Source organism: Chrysochloris asiatica, unplaced genomic scaffold (genome assembly GCF_000296735.1).
Source record: "Chrysochloris asiatica unplaced genomic scaffold, ChrAsi1.0 scaffold00078, whole genome shotgun sequence".
In the NCBI taxonomy this organism is placed as follows: Eukaryota; Metazoa; Chordata; class Mammalia; order Afrosoricida; family Chrysochloridae; genus Chrysochloris; species Chrysochloris asiatica.
In genome coordinates, this window is record NW_006408596.1 from 10,826,972 (window position 1) to 10,843,092 (window position 16,121).

The 16,121-nt window shown below is 44.5% G+C and overlaps 1 protein-coding gene across 3 annotated transcripts in view; it reads left to right on the plus strand.

Annotated features, from left to right (window-relative positions):
• The first annotated feature begins 526 nt into the window (after positions 1 to 526).
• Positions 527 to 16,121, plus strand: part of FBXO21 (F-box protein 21) — a 56,798-nt gene continuing 41,203 nt past the window's right edge. For 2 of the 3 annotated variants that reach the window (XM_006865467.1, XM_006865468.1), the window contains exons 1-3: positions 527 to 801; positions 1,641 to 1,776; positions 4,511 to 4,605. In XM_006865467.1, the coding sequence (XP_006865529.1) occupies positions 560 to 801; positions 1,641 to 1,776; positions 4,511 to 4,605 (473 nt within the window). In that variant the 5' untranslated portion in view covers positions 527 to 559. The remainder of the gene's footprint in view (positions 802 to 1,640; positions 1,777 to 4,510; positions 4,606 to 16,121) is intronic. The other variant, XM_006865469.1, reaches the window with a different exon arrangement.

The following is a 16,121-nucleotide window of genomic DNA, read 5'->3' on the forward strand; positions in this document are numbered from 1 at the left end:
ATAATAGTTCTTATGGCTGTTAGGGCAAGGTGCAATGGTTAACTGAAATGCTCAGCTGCTAAATGCTAAGTTTTGGTAGTTTGAGTCCACTGGCTGTTCAGTGGGCAAAAGACCTGACAACCTGCTCCCATAAAGATTTTCGTTAAGTGTCGTTGACTTGGTTCCGGCTGATAGCATCCCTGTATATGGTTTCCCAGGAGTGGCTGGGGTTGCAGTACAGTGCTTATCCTACAAGGTCACAGTAGGACCCTGGCTTACGAAACCAATTGGGGCAGTCCTATTCTGTCGCATGGGTCCTCATGAGAGGGACCCTGATTCCAAAGAGTGGCTAGTGAGTTTGAACCGCCAACCTTGTGCTTTATCCCACAGCGCCACACCAAGACTCCTTGTGTTTCTGGCGTTCTGAGGTCTGGCCAAGCAGCGCAACCCCTGGGGCTGTGGGTGTGGCCATAGTGTGGGCGGGGTGACATTGGAGCCCGCCCCTGGAAGCAAGTGGGCGGGGCAAAGCCAGGCACTTAGTCGCAGGCGCGCGCGCGGTGGTCGCAGGTACGCGGACAAGATGGCGGCGGCAGCAGTGGTCGACTGCGCGATGGAGGTGGTGCCGGCGCTGGCGGAGGAGGCCGCGTCAGAGGTGGTGGGCTTCAGCTGTCTCGTCAACCTGCCCGGCGAGGTGCTGGAGTACATTCTGTGCTGCAGCTCGCTGACGGCCACCGACATCGGCCGCGTGTCTAGCACCTGCAGGCGGTTGCGCGAGCTCTGCCAGAGTAGCGGGAAGGTGTGGAAGGAGCAGTTCCGGGTGAGGTGAGCCCTCGGCCCCGTGCCCCGCCTCCCCGAGCCCCCCACGCCGCGGCCCCCCAGTCACCGCCACAGCCAGTACCCCCACCCCAAAGCGCTTCCGGCGGACAGACAGACAGACAAACAAAGGCCTCCAGGCCGCTGCGGACCCTTAGTGCCCAAATGGCGCCTCTGCAAGCGCAGGCAGACGGCCCTGCCTAAGGCATGACGATGCTGGAGTCCCCGCTAGTCTAGTCCGTTTGGGCGCTTTTGTGCCGGTATCTGCGCGGACCTGCTTACCCAGTCCTCAGTCGGGTGACCGCGGGCCCTGCAGCCCCCTGGCTGCTGGCTGAGAGCACCGATCCCAGGCTGCGCCCGGTGCAATCACGGCCCTGCACTCATGTGTGATGACCTTGGCGGTAGCCACTTCCCTTTTTCTTTAGTTTTTTCCTTTTTTTCAAGCCTCTGATTTTCCTGTACTTTTGAATACAGATGCTAATGAGCCCTGCCTCTTAACTGTGGGTACTAAACAGAGATGCAGTGTGGGAAGCGCTGACCCCGGATCCCATACACGTTTAACACTCATTGTCAATCTTTAGTGTTGTTGTCACTGCTCTTTTCCCCAGTTTATAAACGGGGAATGGAGATCAGTTTCTTTGCCAAGGTCACACCATGAGTGAGTGAATGCCTGCGTGTGTGACTGGTGGAGATTTGAATCTGGACCATCTCCAGGGTCTCCTCCTTATCACTGAACCCCACTGCTTGCCCCCTGCTCCCTGCTCCCAAGGCTGCCTTTGATTCCTGGCTGCCTGCCTTTGAAATCTAAAGTCTCTGTGAAGCTGAGAGGGTTATTTCTCTCCTTGTAGGTGGCCTTCTCTGATGAAACACTACAGCCCCACCGACTACGTCAATTGGTTGGAGGAGTATAAAGTTCGGCAGAAAGCTGGTCTAGAAGCCCGGAAGATAGTAGCCTCATTTTCAAAGAGGTTCTTTTCCGAGCACGTAAGGATCTGCCTTGCAGTCCTGTGTGGCTGGTTCCTGTAGGAATTAGCTCATCACGTCTCTTTGATTCTCCCCCCTCTTTCAACTCTCACAAGCAGGGGCCCAGAGGGCTAGAAGAGTCACTGTGTGCTTTTCCAGCATGAAGGCATTTGTCCCTGCCAGCATTACTTTCCCAAAGCCAGAGCGAGAATGGGGGTGCAGGTGGTGGGGAGGGACGCGAATCATGATCTGCAAAGACCAGATTGGCATTATTTCTCTTCAAGTGGGTGAAATGTGTTTTGTTTTTTTTTTGTTTTTGCAATTGACTTGTGATCTGGAAAGGAGCCCTGGTTGTGTAGTGGATTACAGTCTGGGCTACTAACGGCAAGGTCAGCAGTTTCAATCTACCAGGACTGCGCTGCAGGAGAAAGATGAGGCTTTCTGCTCCCCTAAAGATTTACAGCCTTGGAGCCCCTATACAGGATTGCTAGGAGCTGAACTGACTTGAGGGCACACAACCACCACCACCACCCTTGATTTGCGGTGTGGGGAGGATCATCAATGACTGACCACTACAGATTTCCATTAGTTGTTTTCCCAGAAGGCTTTGCAGATCTAACTGGTAGTGAATGGTGGTGGTGGTGGCTATGTGCCGTGGAGTCGGTTCTGACTCATAGTGACCTTGTACAGGGTTTCCAAGGCTATAAATCTTTCCAGGAGCAGAAAACCTCATCTTTCTCCCACAAAACAGCTGGTGGTTTCAAACTGCTGATCTTAACGTTCACAGCTCGATTCATAACCACTATGCTACCAGAGCTCCTTGTGTTGTTAAATGACAGAAGGATTCAAAACTACATGCAAATCTGAATGATTACTCCTACAATAAAACTGTCTTGCTTTGATTATCCCTTTGAAGTTTATTTTTATATATATATAGTGGCTTCTGACTCATGGCAACCCTGCATAGGGTTTCTGAAACTCTAAATCTTTATGGAAACAGAAAGCCTCATCTTTCTCGCAAGGACCTTGAGGTTAGCAACCTAACTTGTAACAAACTACTCTTACCATAGATCCATATATGTATATATCTGAAATTCATGACTTTTTATTTCCCCTCCCCCTCCCCTCCAACAACAACAATACCCCTTCTCAGAATGGCTCTTGGAAGTTTCTCTGCCCATTCTGCCTCTCAACTCATAACCTTTCTGTAACTTGGGAAAATAGCCCATAGTAATGTTGTCAGTTCACCAAACTGTTAGATCATTTGTTTTGATTTGGGGTCTAGACATTGAGCCATTCTTATTTATTTTACTTTTTATCTAATTTTTCATTGCTCTGGTAGCATAGTAGTTATGAGTCAGGCTGCTAACCTTAAGATCAGCAGTTCGAAAGTATCGTGGAAGAAAGATGAGGCTTTCTGTTCCCATAAAGATTTACAGCCTTGGAAACCCTATGCAGGATCACTATAAGTTGTAACCAACTCCATGGCACACTACCACAACCATTTGGTATGGTGCTTTAGGGTAAGCACCGGACTGGTAACCACAAGGTCAGCGGCTCAGACTCACCAGTTGCTCCTCAGAAACCCTATATAGGATCTCTATGAGTCAGAAACGAATCAACAGCCTTTAACAACAACTCATTAATGGAGTTCATTAATTTAAATAAAATATTTTGAAGACTTCAAGTTTTGAAAGAAAAAAATTGAACTTCCTTGTGGAAAATACAAAGGGAGATTCTCTAGTTGTTGTTAAGTGGCATCGAGTTAGGTTCCAGCTCATAGCGACCCTATGTAGGGTGTCCAAGAAGCGGCTGGTGAGTTTGAATTGCCAGCCTTTCGGTTCAAACCAACCTTGCAGTCGAGTGCTTATCCTACAGTGCTGCACCAGGACTCCATTCTCTGGTATAATTTCTATAAATGTTGATTGATATTAGAATAGGCAAATTTTATTTCTACTTTGTAGGGGCCCTGTCCTGGTTAAAGGCACTGGTGATCAGAAATTTATATTTTAGCTTAAATAGATTTGTGCACATGTATGTTATAACTCTAGCTATCAGCCTCAACTTCTGGTCCAGTGGATTTTGTGGACTTTTTGTCAACAGTTTGTTTCTTTCTCCGAGAATGATTAATTCTCATTAGGCTACAAGCAAGGAGTTTGAACATAGCAAGAGTGTACGTCAGATTGATCTGTGGGTGGGTGGGTGGTTTCTTTGGTCCAGGATGTTTGTGTTGTATTCTCAGCAGGCACACAGGTTTAGTCATGTGAAATTTCCTGGCTACCTTTAAAAAGGAACCTGACAGAAGTAATAGGATTTTGAGGTGAAAGGATCATAAAGCTTATGTGTAATAGCATCTCCATTTATAAAGGAGAAATCAAGCCTGGGAGCTAAGGAAGCTACCAGGGCAGTATTCTCACCTCTCCTGGTTGAGTTCAGTGTAGATGGCATGAAACGGTTATCTCAAATTTTGAGATTTGGTCCCTCTTTCAGAGCCATGTGATCTTCTTCACTTTAAAATATTGAATTCTCAGTTTCCAAAATTCTAGTCTGAAAGTATGATTAATCAACAAGTAGCAAGAGGATCTGAACCAATTACTGCTCTTTTCATGTTCAGTAAAGTGTACAAAATCAGGTGGGTCACCTGTTTACCCTGGTTAAAAAGCCAGCATCTTTGTTTATACCCCAGGTTTGTATGAGAGAGACAGCTACCTCATGACTCAGTACTGAGGCCTGTTTTTCTCTGTCTTCTTCACAGGTCCCTTGTAACGGTTTCAGTGACATTGAGAACCTTGAGGGGCCAGAAATATTTTTTGAGGATGAACTGGTGTGTATCCTCAATATGGAGGGAAGGTAAGCAACATTTTCAGCAGGAGTGTGTTTGTTCCTTTGTGTTAATGGTGAGTCTGCAGGTGGCTGAGCCTTGGGACGTGCATTTCTGCAGCCCTCATGGCCTGCTTCACAGATGCCCTGGAAAGGCTCCTTTCTCTTTCAATTCCAGTTCTCCATGAACTTTTGGAAGCTCTCTCATGTTTCAAAAGTTTTGTACATATACGCCAAGCTGAGTGATATTTAAAGAAACCATGCAAGAGTACTTTTAGGAAGAAAAGATAATTAGCGTGTAGTCCTACTCCTGGTCAAGTCATTTAGGAACCTTTGGGTAATATAAGTAAGTAATCCTTCCTTTAATATTCGTAGGTATCCTGGTGGCACAGTGGTTAAGGACTGGGTTGTTTGAACCCACCAGCCACTCCATGGGAGAAAGATAGGCATTCGGCTTCTGTAGACATTAATAACCTCAGGTACCCTATGGGGCTGTTCTTCGAGTCAGAATCAACTCGACAGCAGTGGATTTTCCTTTAATCTCAACTTTCCACTTCACTTAACCACCACTGAATTTACCTGTGATAACTTTAAACTTTTTATTGCTTTTTATGTATTTGTTTTTCTTATGTGCTTACATTAGAAGCTCTATTTCTAGATTTAACAAGGTCAGCGGTTCAAACTCACCAGCCGCTGCTTGGAAACCCTCCATAGGGTCACTATGAGCTGCAAGAGACTCAATGGCACTTAGCAATAACACTAGGGAAGAGGTCTGTAGGGAAAACGGAGTCTTGGTCTGGCACTGTAGGATAAGCATTGGACCACAAGGTAGTGGTTCAAACCAACTATCCACTCATCAGAAACCCTATACAGGGTTGTCACTGTGAGTCTGAACTGACTCAATGCACTTAACAACAATAACAACAGGGAAAACTCTGAATCTTGGAATTCTTCTTTGATATCAATCTAAACAGAGTGACTTAAAATTCTGCTATGATCATGGGTGGTCTGATTTCAAGGAGTGCTTCTAAAATTCAGCCACCTAGCTTATGTTCGGGATAAACTGTAATCGTGACAAATCTGTTCTGATTTAACTTTTGGAGAGGAAAGTGGACAATCACTCTACAGAGTAATGACTACAGCATGCTTTAAAGGTTTTTTTTTTTAAATGTTTGATGTGAATTATGTGATAGTTTACATGGGAGAACATTAGCTTTACATTCATCCTATCATATATTTTTAACATGCTTTAATTTCAGGTCTTGTTTTTATTTTGTTTTTTTAGACTTTGGTGTAAAAAAAAAAAAAAAATGAGAAATAAGTCATAAAAGTCGATATTGTGTTGAACCTTGGTTTTATGTCCCAATCAGTAGGCAGTGTTATGTCAGTCCTGTTTTTATTAGGAAGCACCCATTACCTCCTTATTGTTGCTCAAAATCATGCCTCATCTTACCTTCCGTGGGGATACATCACCAGGTTACCTAAAAGATGACCTGGCTTCTAGTGTAGCTTACCTGTGAAACAAGAGTTTCTACTCTAAATGTTCTGAAAACTTTGCTAGTGATGGAAGATGATCAGAAAATCAGTTTAGCATCATTCTTAGAAGAGGTGTTTGTTTTTTGTTGTTTTTGTTTTTAAGTGTATTGTGAATTGAGTGATCGTTTACATGGGAAAACATCGGTTATACACTCATCCTATTGTATTTCATTTCATTGCAATGACTACAATCCACTCCATGCATCATCATTTAACAGCATTTGCTTCCATTCCCTCTGTTTCTTTGTTTGCTTATTTTTTGTTTGAACACCAAAGCACTCAGGAATATATATATAATCATTCAAACAACCAAAAGGCATACCCTGCAAGCCTGCCCCCCAGCCGCCAGCACACAGCCCCTCTCCCTCCTTGAGTCTAGAGTCCCCAGCTGCTCCATCTACGAGAGGTGTTTTTGTGCTATTTAAGCAAAGCTATCCCCTGAGATCACCTTCTAACAGAAAAGCAGAGTGGCATGCAGATTACCCCTGAGGTCAGTGCACTACCAAAGAAACACCTTTATAGGTCCAAAAGGTCCATAGTTCATTGACAACAAAGATGAGACGACACAGGGCTAGAGGGGCTGGAATACTGGAAACTGAACAACCAGAACATAGTCATTAGAAGTATTGACACAGTGTGGAAAATGTGACCAATGTCATTGATCAGTGTAACTCCTTACGCTGATGAGTACAACTAATATAGCATGTAACATAGACACTGTCAAAGGGGAATCAAATTTGCAATGTAAACTTGTTACTTAAAAACGGCTCACTGTGAAATGCTTGACACACAAGGGATAGGCTGCTTTGGTTGTGTTTCAGGGAGTGTAGGAGAGAGGACTGTAAGTGTTGAGGAAAAGAAGAGCAGTGGGAGAGGTCATCTGTGTCACTTTTTCTAGGTCTGGGATGAGTTGACATGCGGAGGCCACTTCTCTGTCTCTATTTCAGTTTATCTAAAAATGAACACAAATATGATCTACTGGTCAGTAGTGTCTAGTCTTCAACATACAAGCTAACCTGTTTTCTACATGTCCATGTATGCACTTTATAGCAGCAGCTGATGCACACACTGGTGGCAGGAGGTTTGGGGTCTGTCTCAGTGTTTAGTGTGGACTTCTAAGGCTATTTCTCTTTCCCTCCCTGCTCCCTCCACTTGCTTTCACCTCTCCTGCCCTTGTAACTATTGGTAATTACCTAGATTGTATTGTCAGTGCTGATAACAGCTTTCAGAAAGTTTTGGGGGAAATTCCATTACCTTTTAATTCCATATTTTCTTGAACTTTTTGAGACTCCTTGGCATATTGGGGAGGTTGAGAAGAACAGTGACATTATTTCTCAAAATCAAGATAATATAAACATTTATCTCTCTCTGCCTCTCTGTCTCTCTTTCATTCAGTACTATCTTCTGGAAAGCTAATCAACTGGTAGATGTGAATATGCTTTTGTTATGGCTGCATATTACTTGGTAGTCTGCACCATAATTTATTTCACCATTCCCTTATCGTGCAGCTTTTCCTGCCTTCTCCATTATAGCATTTCCAAAGAGCAACTGGTGGGTTTGAACCACCAACCTTGTTATTAGAAGGCCAGTGCTCATCCTGTACCGCCACAGCAGGACTTACATATTAGAACATATTATAAAGCTCCTGGTGTGGCGCTGTAGGATAAGCACTGGACTGCTAACTACAAGGTTGGAGGTTCAGGTCTACCAGTCCCTCCTCACAAACCCTGTACAGGGTTGCTGTGAGTCGGAACCAATTCAGTGGCATTTAACAACAATAACATAAATTCCTACAGTCAAAACAGTGCATTCTTTGAATAAGAAGGGCCATATCAGTGTCAAAGGGTAATTCAGAGTCTTGTCCCAGAAGAAACAATTATTTAATGTCTGGAAATTCAGAGTGGGAAAGACGAACTCTTTTATAAGTGGTATTACTCCTGGTATGCTGCTGGGGGTTAATGCGCTGGACTGCTAAGTTGGTTTGAGCTGCCAGGTCGGCAGTTCAGGCTCACCAACCACTCCTCGGAAACCTTACCCAGAGTGCTGTGGGTCGGAACCGACTCAGCAGCACTTAACAACATGGAACATAACTGAATATCCATCTGGAAGAAAGTAAAATTTGCGTTTTATGCAAAATTAGATTCCCAAGGATTAAACTGCATCAATTTAAAAACTATTACTATGGAAATTGTACAGGAATATGAGACTTCATTTGTAATCTTAGAGGCCTCTTTAACAATGTTGATGGCATGTTTATAAATTTCTGAGAAGGAATTGAAAATGTGCCTGGGCTAGGAGAATGACATCGAGAAGTGGCTATTACTAGGTGTTGTTGGGTAGTTTTGGCTCATAGCAGCCCTGTGTGCAGGAGCACGAGACCCAGCCCGGTTCTGCACCAGCCTCACTAGGTTCTGTCTGAGTCCATTGTAGCAGCTGCTTTGTCAGTCCACCTCGTTGATTGTCTCGCTCTTTTTTGCTGATCCTCCACTTTAACAAGCATGGTGCCCTCCTCTAGGGACTGGTACCTCCTGACAATGTGTCCAGAGTACCTAAGCCAGGGGCTTGACATCCTGGCTTCTAAGGAACAGAAATTCTGGCATCGTGGCAGTCCATGGTGTATGCAGTATTCTTCACCGAAACTGTAATTCAAATGCGTTGTTCTTGTTTGGTCTTCATGCTCACTGTCCAACTTTCTCATGCAAATACCACAGTTTTGGTTCCATTGCAACTTAGTCATCAGAGTGACATCTTTGCTCTTTAACATTTGCTGACTGCTGCCTTCAAGAGTGTTGATTGTGGCTCCAAGCAAAATGAAGTCGTTGACAGTTTCAGGCTTTTCATTTATCATAGTGTTTATTGCCCCAGTTGTGAGAATTTTTGTTTTCTTTGTGTTGAGTTATAATCCACATTGAGTTTGTAGTCTTTGATCTTCATCAGTAAATGCTGAGTCGTCTTCACTTTCGGCTGTCAAGGTTGTGTCATCTGTGTATCTCATGTTGTTAGTGAGTCTTCCTCCAATTATGATACCACATTCTTAGTCAGAGTAACCAGCTTCTCAGATTAATTTCTCAGCATATAGACCGAGTAAGTGTGGTGAAAGTATTCAACCCTAGCACACAGGTTTTCTGATTTTAAGCCATACATTATCCCCTTGTTGTGTTCAAACAACTGTATCTTGGTCTGTGAGCACAGTTAAATGTTTTGGAATTCTCATTTTTGAGTGGTAGCCCAGTGAATAGTAGTGGTTTAAAACACTGTTAAATTCACTGTTCAAAAAAGGTTAAATTCTTACTTTTTACCTATCAGATTCGGGGGAAAAGGAGACAGTATATGGAGTCCAAAACAAACCTTGTGGTTACAGTTCATTTTGAAATCAGTATTATAAATGTGTTACCCTTTGACATGATGCAACAAGCCGGTTGTTTTTAAATGATAGGAACGCTTTCCCATTTGAGGTGCCACCCAGCTGGTATGTACTCCTGGCAGGTACTTAACTGTTTGAGGTGCCACCCGGCTGGTATTTACTCCTGGCAGGTACTTAACTGTTTGAGGTGCCACCCGGCTGGTATTTACTCCTGGCAGGTACTTACTGTTTGAGGTGCCACCCGGCTGGTATGTCCTCCTGGCAGGTACTGTTTAGATGTGGGAAGCATGGAAACAAGAAGAATAGTTCACATAGATGCTGAACCGCCAATCCCTGGGTGTTTGACAATTATGTGGTCTTAAAACACAATTTAGTACGTTCTGTATTTAGGATGGAAAGAAAATATGCTATATCTGAGAAAATTGGCCCAAATGGCCAAAACGACATATTCTGGTAAAATGACTGGCTTTTAACCCATACAGAAAAGTCCTCAGGGCAGCTAAGCATAAAAGATAGTGTCTCTCCTAAGAGAAAGCGAACAGTGTGTCCTCTGACTTTTCCATGGACATGCTCTGTACCAGAGGAATGAGGAGTAACACACTGAAAATACTCATTGCTCAAAATGTCAGCCAACTATTTTTATAACTAAACTGACTTCCAAGTATAAAGGCTGAAGATTAACTTACTAGCTTGCAAAACCTGGTGGACTCTCGAGCCCATCCTAAGCAGTCCACCAAGAAAAGAGCTGGGAACAAAGCGTGTACTTTGAACCCTCGGTTCCTGAGCTGAGAACCTAGACCCAGGTTCGAATGAGCTTCCCACAACTGAAATAACCACAGAGACAATGACATAAGGACCGGTGATGAGCATGAAATATATACGTGCTTGCAGAATGAAATGTCAGTGTGAGCTATGAGGGAGAGGCCAGGGAATCAGAGGCCTTTTCTTGGTCATTACCTGAACCAGGCACTTGGAGACAGAGCTGGGGTGGGGCTCTATGTCTGGGCACCAACATTTGTTACCCCCAAAGCTTGGGTCTGATGCCCTGGAGCAATTGAGTTCAGATGACAAACACCCCAGAGAAAGAAAGAAGTCTTTATTGATAGAAAGCCTGCTCCCCGGTTGTTCACAACAGAGAGGAATGGTATCCCGTGACTGCTTTTTACAGGCTATATTGATGCCTGTTTGCAGCATGCAGGTGGCCTACAATCTTATATCACCAGCATTTCCACCAGTTCACAACATGATCTGATGTCCTGATAAAAACATCTGAAGACTTAACCCTGGTTAAGTGCCTGGCTGGGTGGTGACACTTTCAGAAGCCACACAGAAGGCTTCAAGCTTAGGTGACCACTGACATTATAAAAGCCTGTGTCTAAGAAACAGGTACAGAAAAAAGGCTTTGTGTGTGTGTGTGGGTGGGGGGGGGCGGGTATCTTAGGCAATGATCGATTAATTAAGTTCTCCAAATGACTGTACTCACACTATCAAATGCAGCATGTGTCATTTATTGTTGTGAAGTGCTATTGAGTCTGTTGCAACTCATAGTGACCCCATATAGGGTTTCTAAGGAGGGCTGGTGGTTTTGAACCACCAACCTTGTGATCTGGTGCTTATCCTATAGGACTCCAGCATGTAAAATAGGATCTGTTTTATATTATATACAATAACGTATACAACGAAACCTAAACCCACTTGCTGTTCAGTAGATTCAACCCTATAGGACAGAGTAGAACTGTTGCATAGGATTTCTGTAAATCTTTAAGGGAGCAGATTGCCACTTCTTCATGCCTTGGAGTGGCTCTTGGGTTTGAACTGCCTATCTTTCGGTTAGTAACCAAATGCTTGACCCACTCTGCCACCAGGGCTTCTTCATATAGACAATAACATGTTTAATGTGAGCAAGAGGTCTGGTTGTACAGTGGTTAAAGTGATTGCCTGCTAGTCGGTAGGTAGGCAGTTCAAACCCACCAGCCCCTCTGTGGGATAAATGACTGGTTCTAGGTCCCATGTAAAAAATTGTAAATGAGCCTAGATCATCTTGTTACTCCAGATTGCGGGGAAGGTCATGTCAGAAGTATTCAGGGACCAACATGAAGAGGGGAGTCCAGGAAGTGGCACTACAAGATAAGCACAGGACTGCTAGCTGCAAGGTTGGTGGTTCAAATCCATCATCCACTCCTTGGAACCCTAGATAGGGTTGCTATGAATCTGAACCGATTTGACAGCACTTACAACATGAATAGGTTCCATTGGCCAGTGGTGTGGCAATGAGTGTCATAGTGAACTGAAATACATCGTATATCTTGAATCCTGTGAGTTCATAATGATTATTTAAAACAATAGAACTGCTGGTCACCTTTTGGAGTTCAATAGGAATCTAAATCACTTTTGAAAAATGGTGCCTAAAAGTAAAGAAATGAGCATTTGTACGCCTTTCTGTACTATTTATCACCAGGGGAACAAATAGTAGACCAAGGGAGTTCTCACTTTCCAGAAGTATTCCAGCTAATGAATGAAGAAGGAATGGCTTATTTACAAGATATAACCCGGATAGCACTATAGGATAAGCCTGGTCAGCAGTTCAAACCCACCAGCTGCTCATATAGGGTCTCCGTGAGTGGAACCAACTTGGCCACCATCAATTACTGGTCTATGGACACAGTGAGTCATCATGGCTGCTCCGTGAGTGGGAACCGACTTGGCCACCATCAGTTACTGGTCTACGGACACAGTGAGTCACCATGGCTGCTTCCTTCACAGGAAGGACCAGTCGGGGAGTATGGCCGCCTCGTGTGGCACACTCCGTCCTGAGAAGGCCTCTTGCCAAATAACCACATTCTGCAGTTTACTGAGCCTCCCCATGTGATTGACAGGAAAAGAGCAGGTTCTACTACACCATGTGAGTGCAATCAGCAAATCTAAACTATGCAAGACTACAGGTAACAAACACAGCCCCATGCTGGTTTCCACAACAAGGAAAGTGCAAGGGTTTGGAAATAGCAAAGGCAGCACAGATCTGTAGATTGAGACGTGAAAGGCCCTGAAGTGGACTAGTGTCAAGTGTTGAGGGCTACATATTTGGTGATAAAATAAGAAAGAAATTCAAGGAAGTGATTACCATAGAAGTGTGGACTAGGATTGTTGTTGAGCGGCCCCCAGAGGGCTTCTACAATATGCCAGAATGGTGGATACTGGGGTGTTTGTCATGTAAATGATTGATTGCATTTCATTGCTGAAGCTACTCATTTGGTTCATGCAGTGTTCTAGATTGGTAAATTTAACAACTCTGATTGCTGGTTTTCTTTCACGTTCCTGAAGAATGGGGGCCTTAGTTTATGAGGTCAGGCAGAATCCAGTGTGGTCTCCCTCCTACTTCCCATCATCCCTGTGTGTTTTGGGGAGATGTAGGAAAAGATTTCATTCATTCAACAGGTATTTCTTGAGTCCCTCTTGTGGAACAGACACCCTTTCCTGGGGATACAGCAGTGAACAATACCAAAATCCCCGCCCTGGCAGAACGTACGTCCTGTGGGGAGCTAACACTCTGCCTAGTCAATAAAACATGTTCATTGCTCTCTTGCTGTTAAGTGCCGTCAAGTCAGTTCTGAATCACAGCAACCCTGTACAGGGTTTACAAGGAGCAGCTGGTGAGTTTGAACTGTTCACTTTGCGGTTCAAACCAACCTGGCAGTCCAGTGCTTACCTTACAGTGCCACACCAGGACTCTGTTTACTAGGCTAGAAAGTGATAAACGGTGTAGAGAGACAGTCGTCATCGTAGGAGACTGGGGCTTGGGAGTGGGTGCAATTTCAAATAGGTGGGGGGGGGGGGAGACATTTGAGATGAAATCTAAGCAGAGGTAACAGACTACAGGTCTCCAGGGAAGTGGTGTTCCAGGCAGAGGGAGTAGGCAGTGCGCAGGTCCTGGGTGAGCCCCAGGCAGGCATGATAATGGAGCAGGGAAGCCATGTGACTAGAGAGCCAGGCCTGAGGGTGGGGAAAGGGAATGGAGGTGAAGGACTTGTGGTCTAACGGGTTAGATCCCTCAGTACGTGTTGGGATTTGACTGGGACACTCTGATGGGCAGTTAGTACAAACAACAGACTGTGGTTTCCATGAGGACAGTAGCAGTGGGGTGGTGGGAAGCGTTCACATTTTAGATCTGTTTTGAAGGTAGTACTGATGTAGGTGGACTAGTGGGTTCTGAGAGAAAGCCAACAGTCAAGGCTTTCTCCCAGTTTGGGCTCTAAGTAGAACAGTGGGGTTGACTTTGAGATAAACATGATTGTGGGAAAGGGAGGTTTAAGGTGTACCCCAGATTTCAGGTCTGGAGTACAGGAGAGGATCTGGTCTGGAAAATTATATTGGGGCTTGTTCATATGGGTACTGTTTGAACCCACAAGAATGATGAGGTTATCATGGTGGTGAGTGTAGAAAGAGAAAGGAAGAGGTTTAGCTTAGTACAGTACGTCATTTGATTGCTTGACTGCTGCTTCCATGACCTTTGATTATGGAGACTAGTAAAAGGAAATCCTGGCAACTGCAATCATTTTCCACACCTTCTGAATCCAGCCAACTAGCATTGACAGCTTGCTTTCAGAATACTTCTGCAAACATTTAAAAATTTATCTTAAGCAAACCTATAGTTGGACTGGATCACCTTTCTGTGGAATGGGCACAAATAGGGATCTTTTCCAATTTGTTGGCCAGGTAAATTCCAAATTTCTTAGCTCAGTTGAGTGAGCGCCTTTAGTGCTGCCTGCATCCGTTTCCTGAAAGATTTAAATTTCTATTCCAACCATTCATTGATCATGGTTTTCGCCAATGCCTTCAGTGCAGCTTGGATTTCTTTAATACCATCAGTTCTTGATCATATGTTACCTCTTGAAATGACTGAACATCGATCAATTCATTTTTGGTTTTTTCTTTTTTTCATATTTCTGGGCTTTGTTGGGGAAGGAACCGGTTACAATTCCGGTTCTGGAATGCTCAGGATATGGTTCTGCCTCAGGACAGCTTCTTCTCAGTCTTGTCCCCAGGCAAAGTGGCTCAGACCTCTGCCATGCTTGGGGAAGTGTTACAAAGGTCTTTTAGCCTGCAGGCACCCCACCCTACCAATAAGCTTTGGCCTGAAAGTGCTCAGCTCTTGCTCCTGGGTCAGCAAACTTAGCTCCACCAAGTGACCAGAGCCACCTTACTCCAGCAGGAAGCCTCCTGCCAGGAGACACTCAGATCTCATGTTGCATGGGCTGGGAAGTCTGCTCTGTGGTCTCCTGCTTGTCCCCTGCCTGTCTGCTGCTGACAGTGTTAACGGCTGTCTCCTGGGTTCCAGAGGTTCTCAGTGCAAGGGTCCTGGGTCCAAATAACACACTCCGCTCATGACTTCTTTCTTGGTGTTCATGAGGTTCCCCACTTCAATTTAAGCCAGACCTCGGAAGGACGCCTGGGGGGACATTCCAGGATATCTAGCCACAGCACGATGCAGTCAAGTAGTGAGGATGTGAAGGCCCCAGGCCCAGGCCTGATGGTGCTGGTGGTGGTGGGCAGCGGCCACATCATGGGTCTTCAATTCTTTGTTTTCTTTTCAAGTTTTTATTGTGAATTGAGTGAAAGTTTACAGGCAGATGATCAGTTTTACATTCAACAAATCATACACCTTGTTTCATTACGATGATAATAATCACCATCAGTTAACAGTATTTCTATTCACTTTAGCACTTTTTTTTTTTTTTTTTTTAGCATTCAGGCATATATAATAATTTACACCCCCAAAGAGTACATTCTGCAAGTCTGCTTCCTGGACGCCAGCTCTCAGTCCCTCTCTTCCCATGAATCTAGAGTCTTCAGTCGCTCCCTCTCTTCATGTCCCATATCTGCCTCTATCTCTGGTGTCGCTGCTTCTCTGAATAGGGTTCCACATTCTGCTTGTGCTCTTCTCCCTTGATGGTCCTAGGGTCCTTTATTTCTAAACTTCAATTCTTTCTTAATCAGTGATTGTGTATTCCTTCTATCTTCTTTTGATGCTTCCTGCATCATTCAATATTTTGTCCATTGTTGTTGTTGTTAAGTGCCATCGACTCAGTTACAACTCACAGTGATCCTGTATAAGGTTTCCGAGGAGTTGCTGGTGAATTTGAACCACTGACCTTTTGGTTCAAACTGACCTTGCAGTCCAGTGAATTAACCCACAGCCCCACACCAGGACTTCATGTTGTTGTTAGGTATCATCGAGTCGGTCCCAAATTGTAGCGAACCTGTCCACAACAGAACAAGACACTGCTAACCTAACAGTTGTTGCCACGCTTGAGCCACTTTGCCAATCCATCTTGCTGCAGGTCTCCCTCTTTTTCTCTAACCCTCCACCCTACTAAACATGATAATCCCTCTCCAGTGACTGTTCCCTCCTGACAATATGTCTGAAGTATGAGAGATGAAGTCTGGCCATCCTGGCCTCCAAGGAACACTCAGGCTGCACTTCTACCAACACAGATCTGTTTGTTCTTTTGGCAACCCAAGGTACTTTCAGTATTCTCTTCCAACACCATAACTCAAATGCATCAATTCTTCTACAATCGTCCTTATTCATTGTCCAACTTTTGCATGAGATGAGATTATTGAAAATACCATGGCTTGTGTCAGGTGT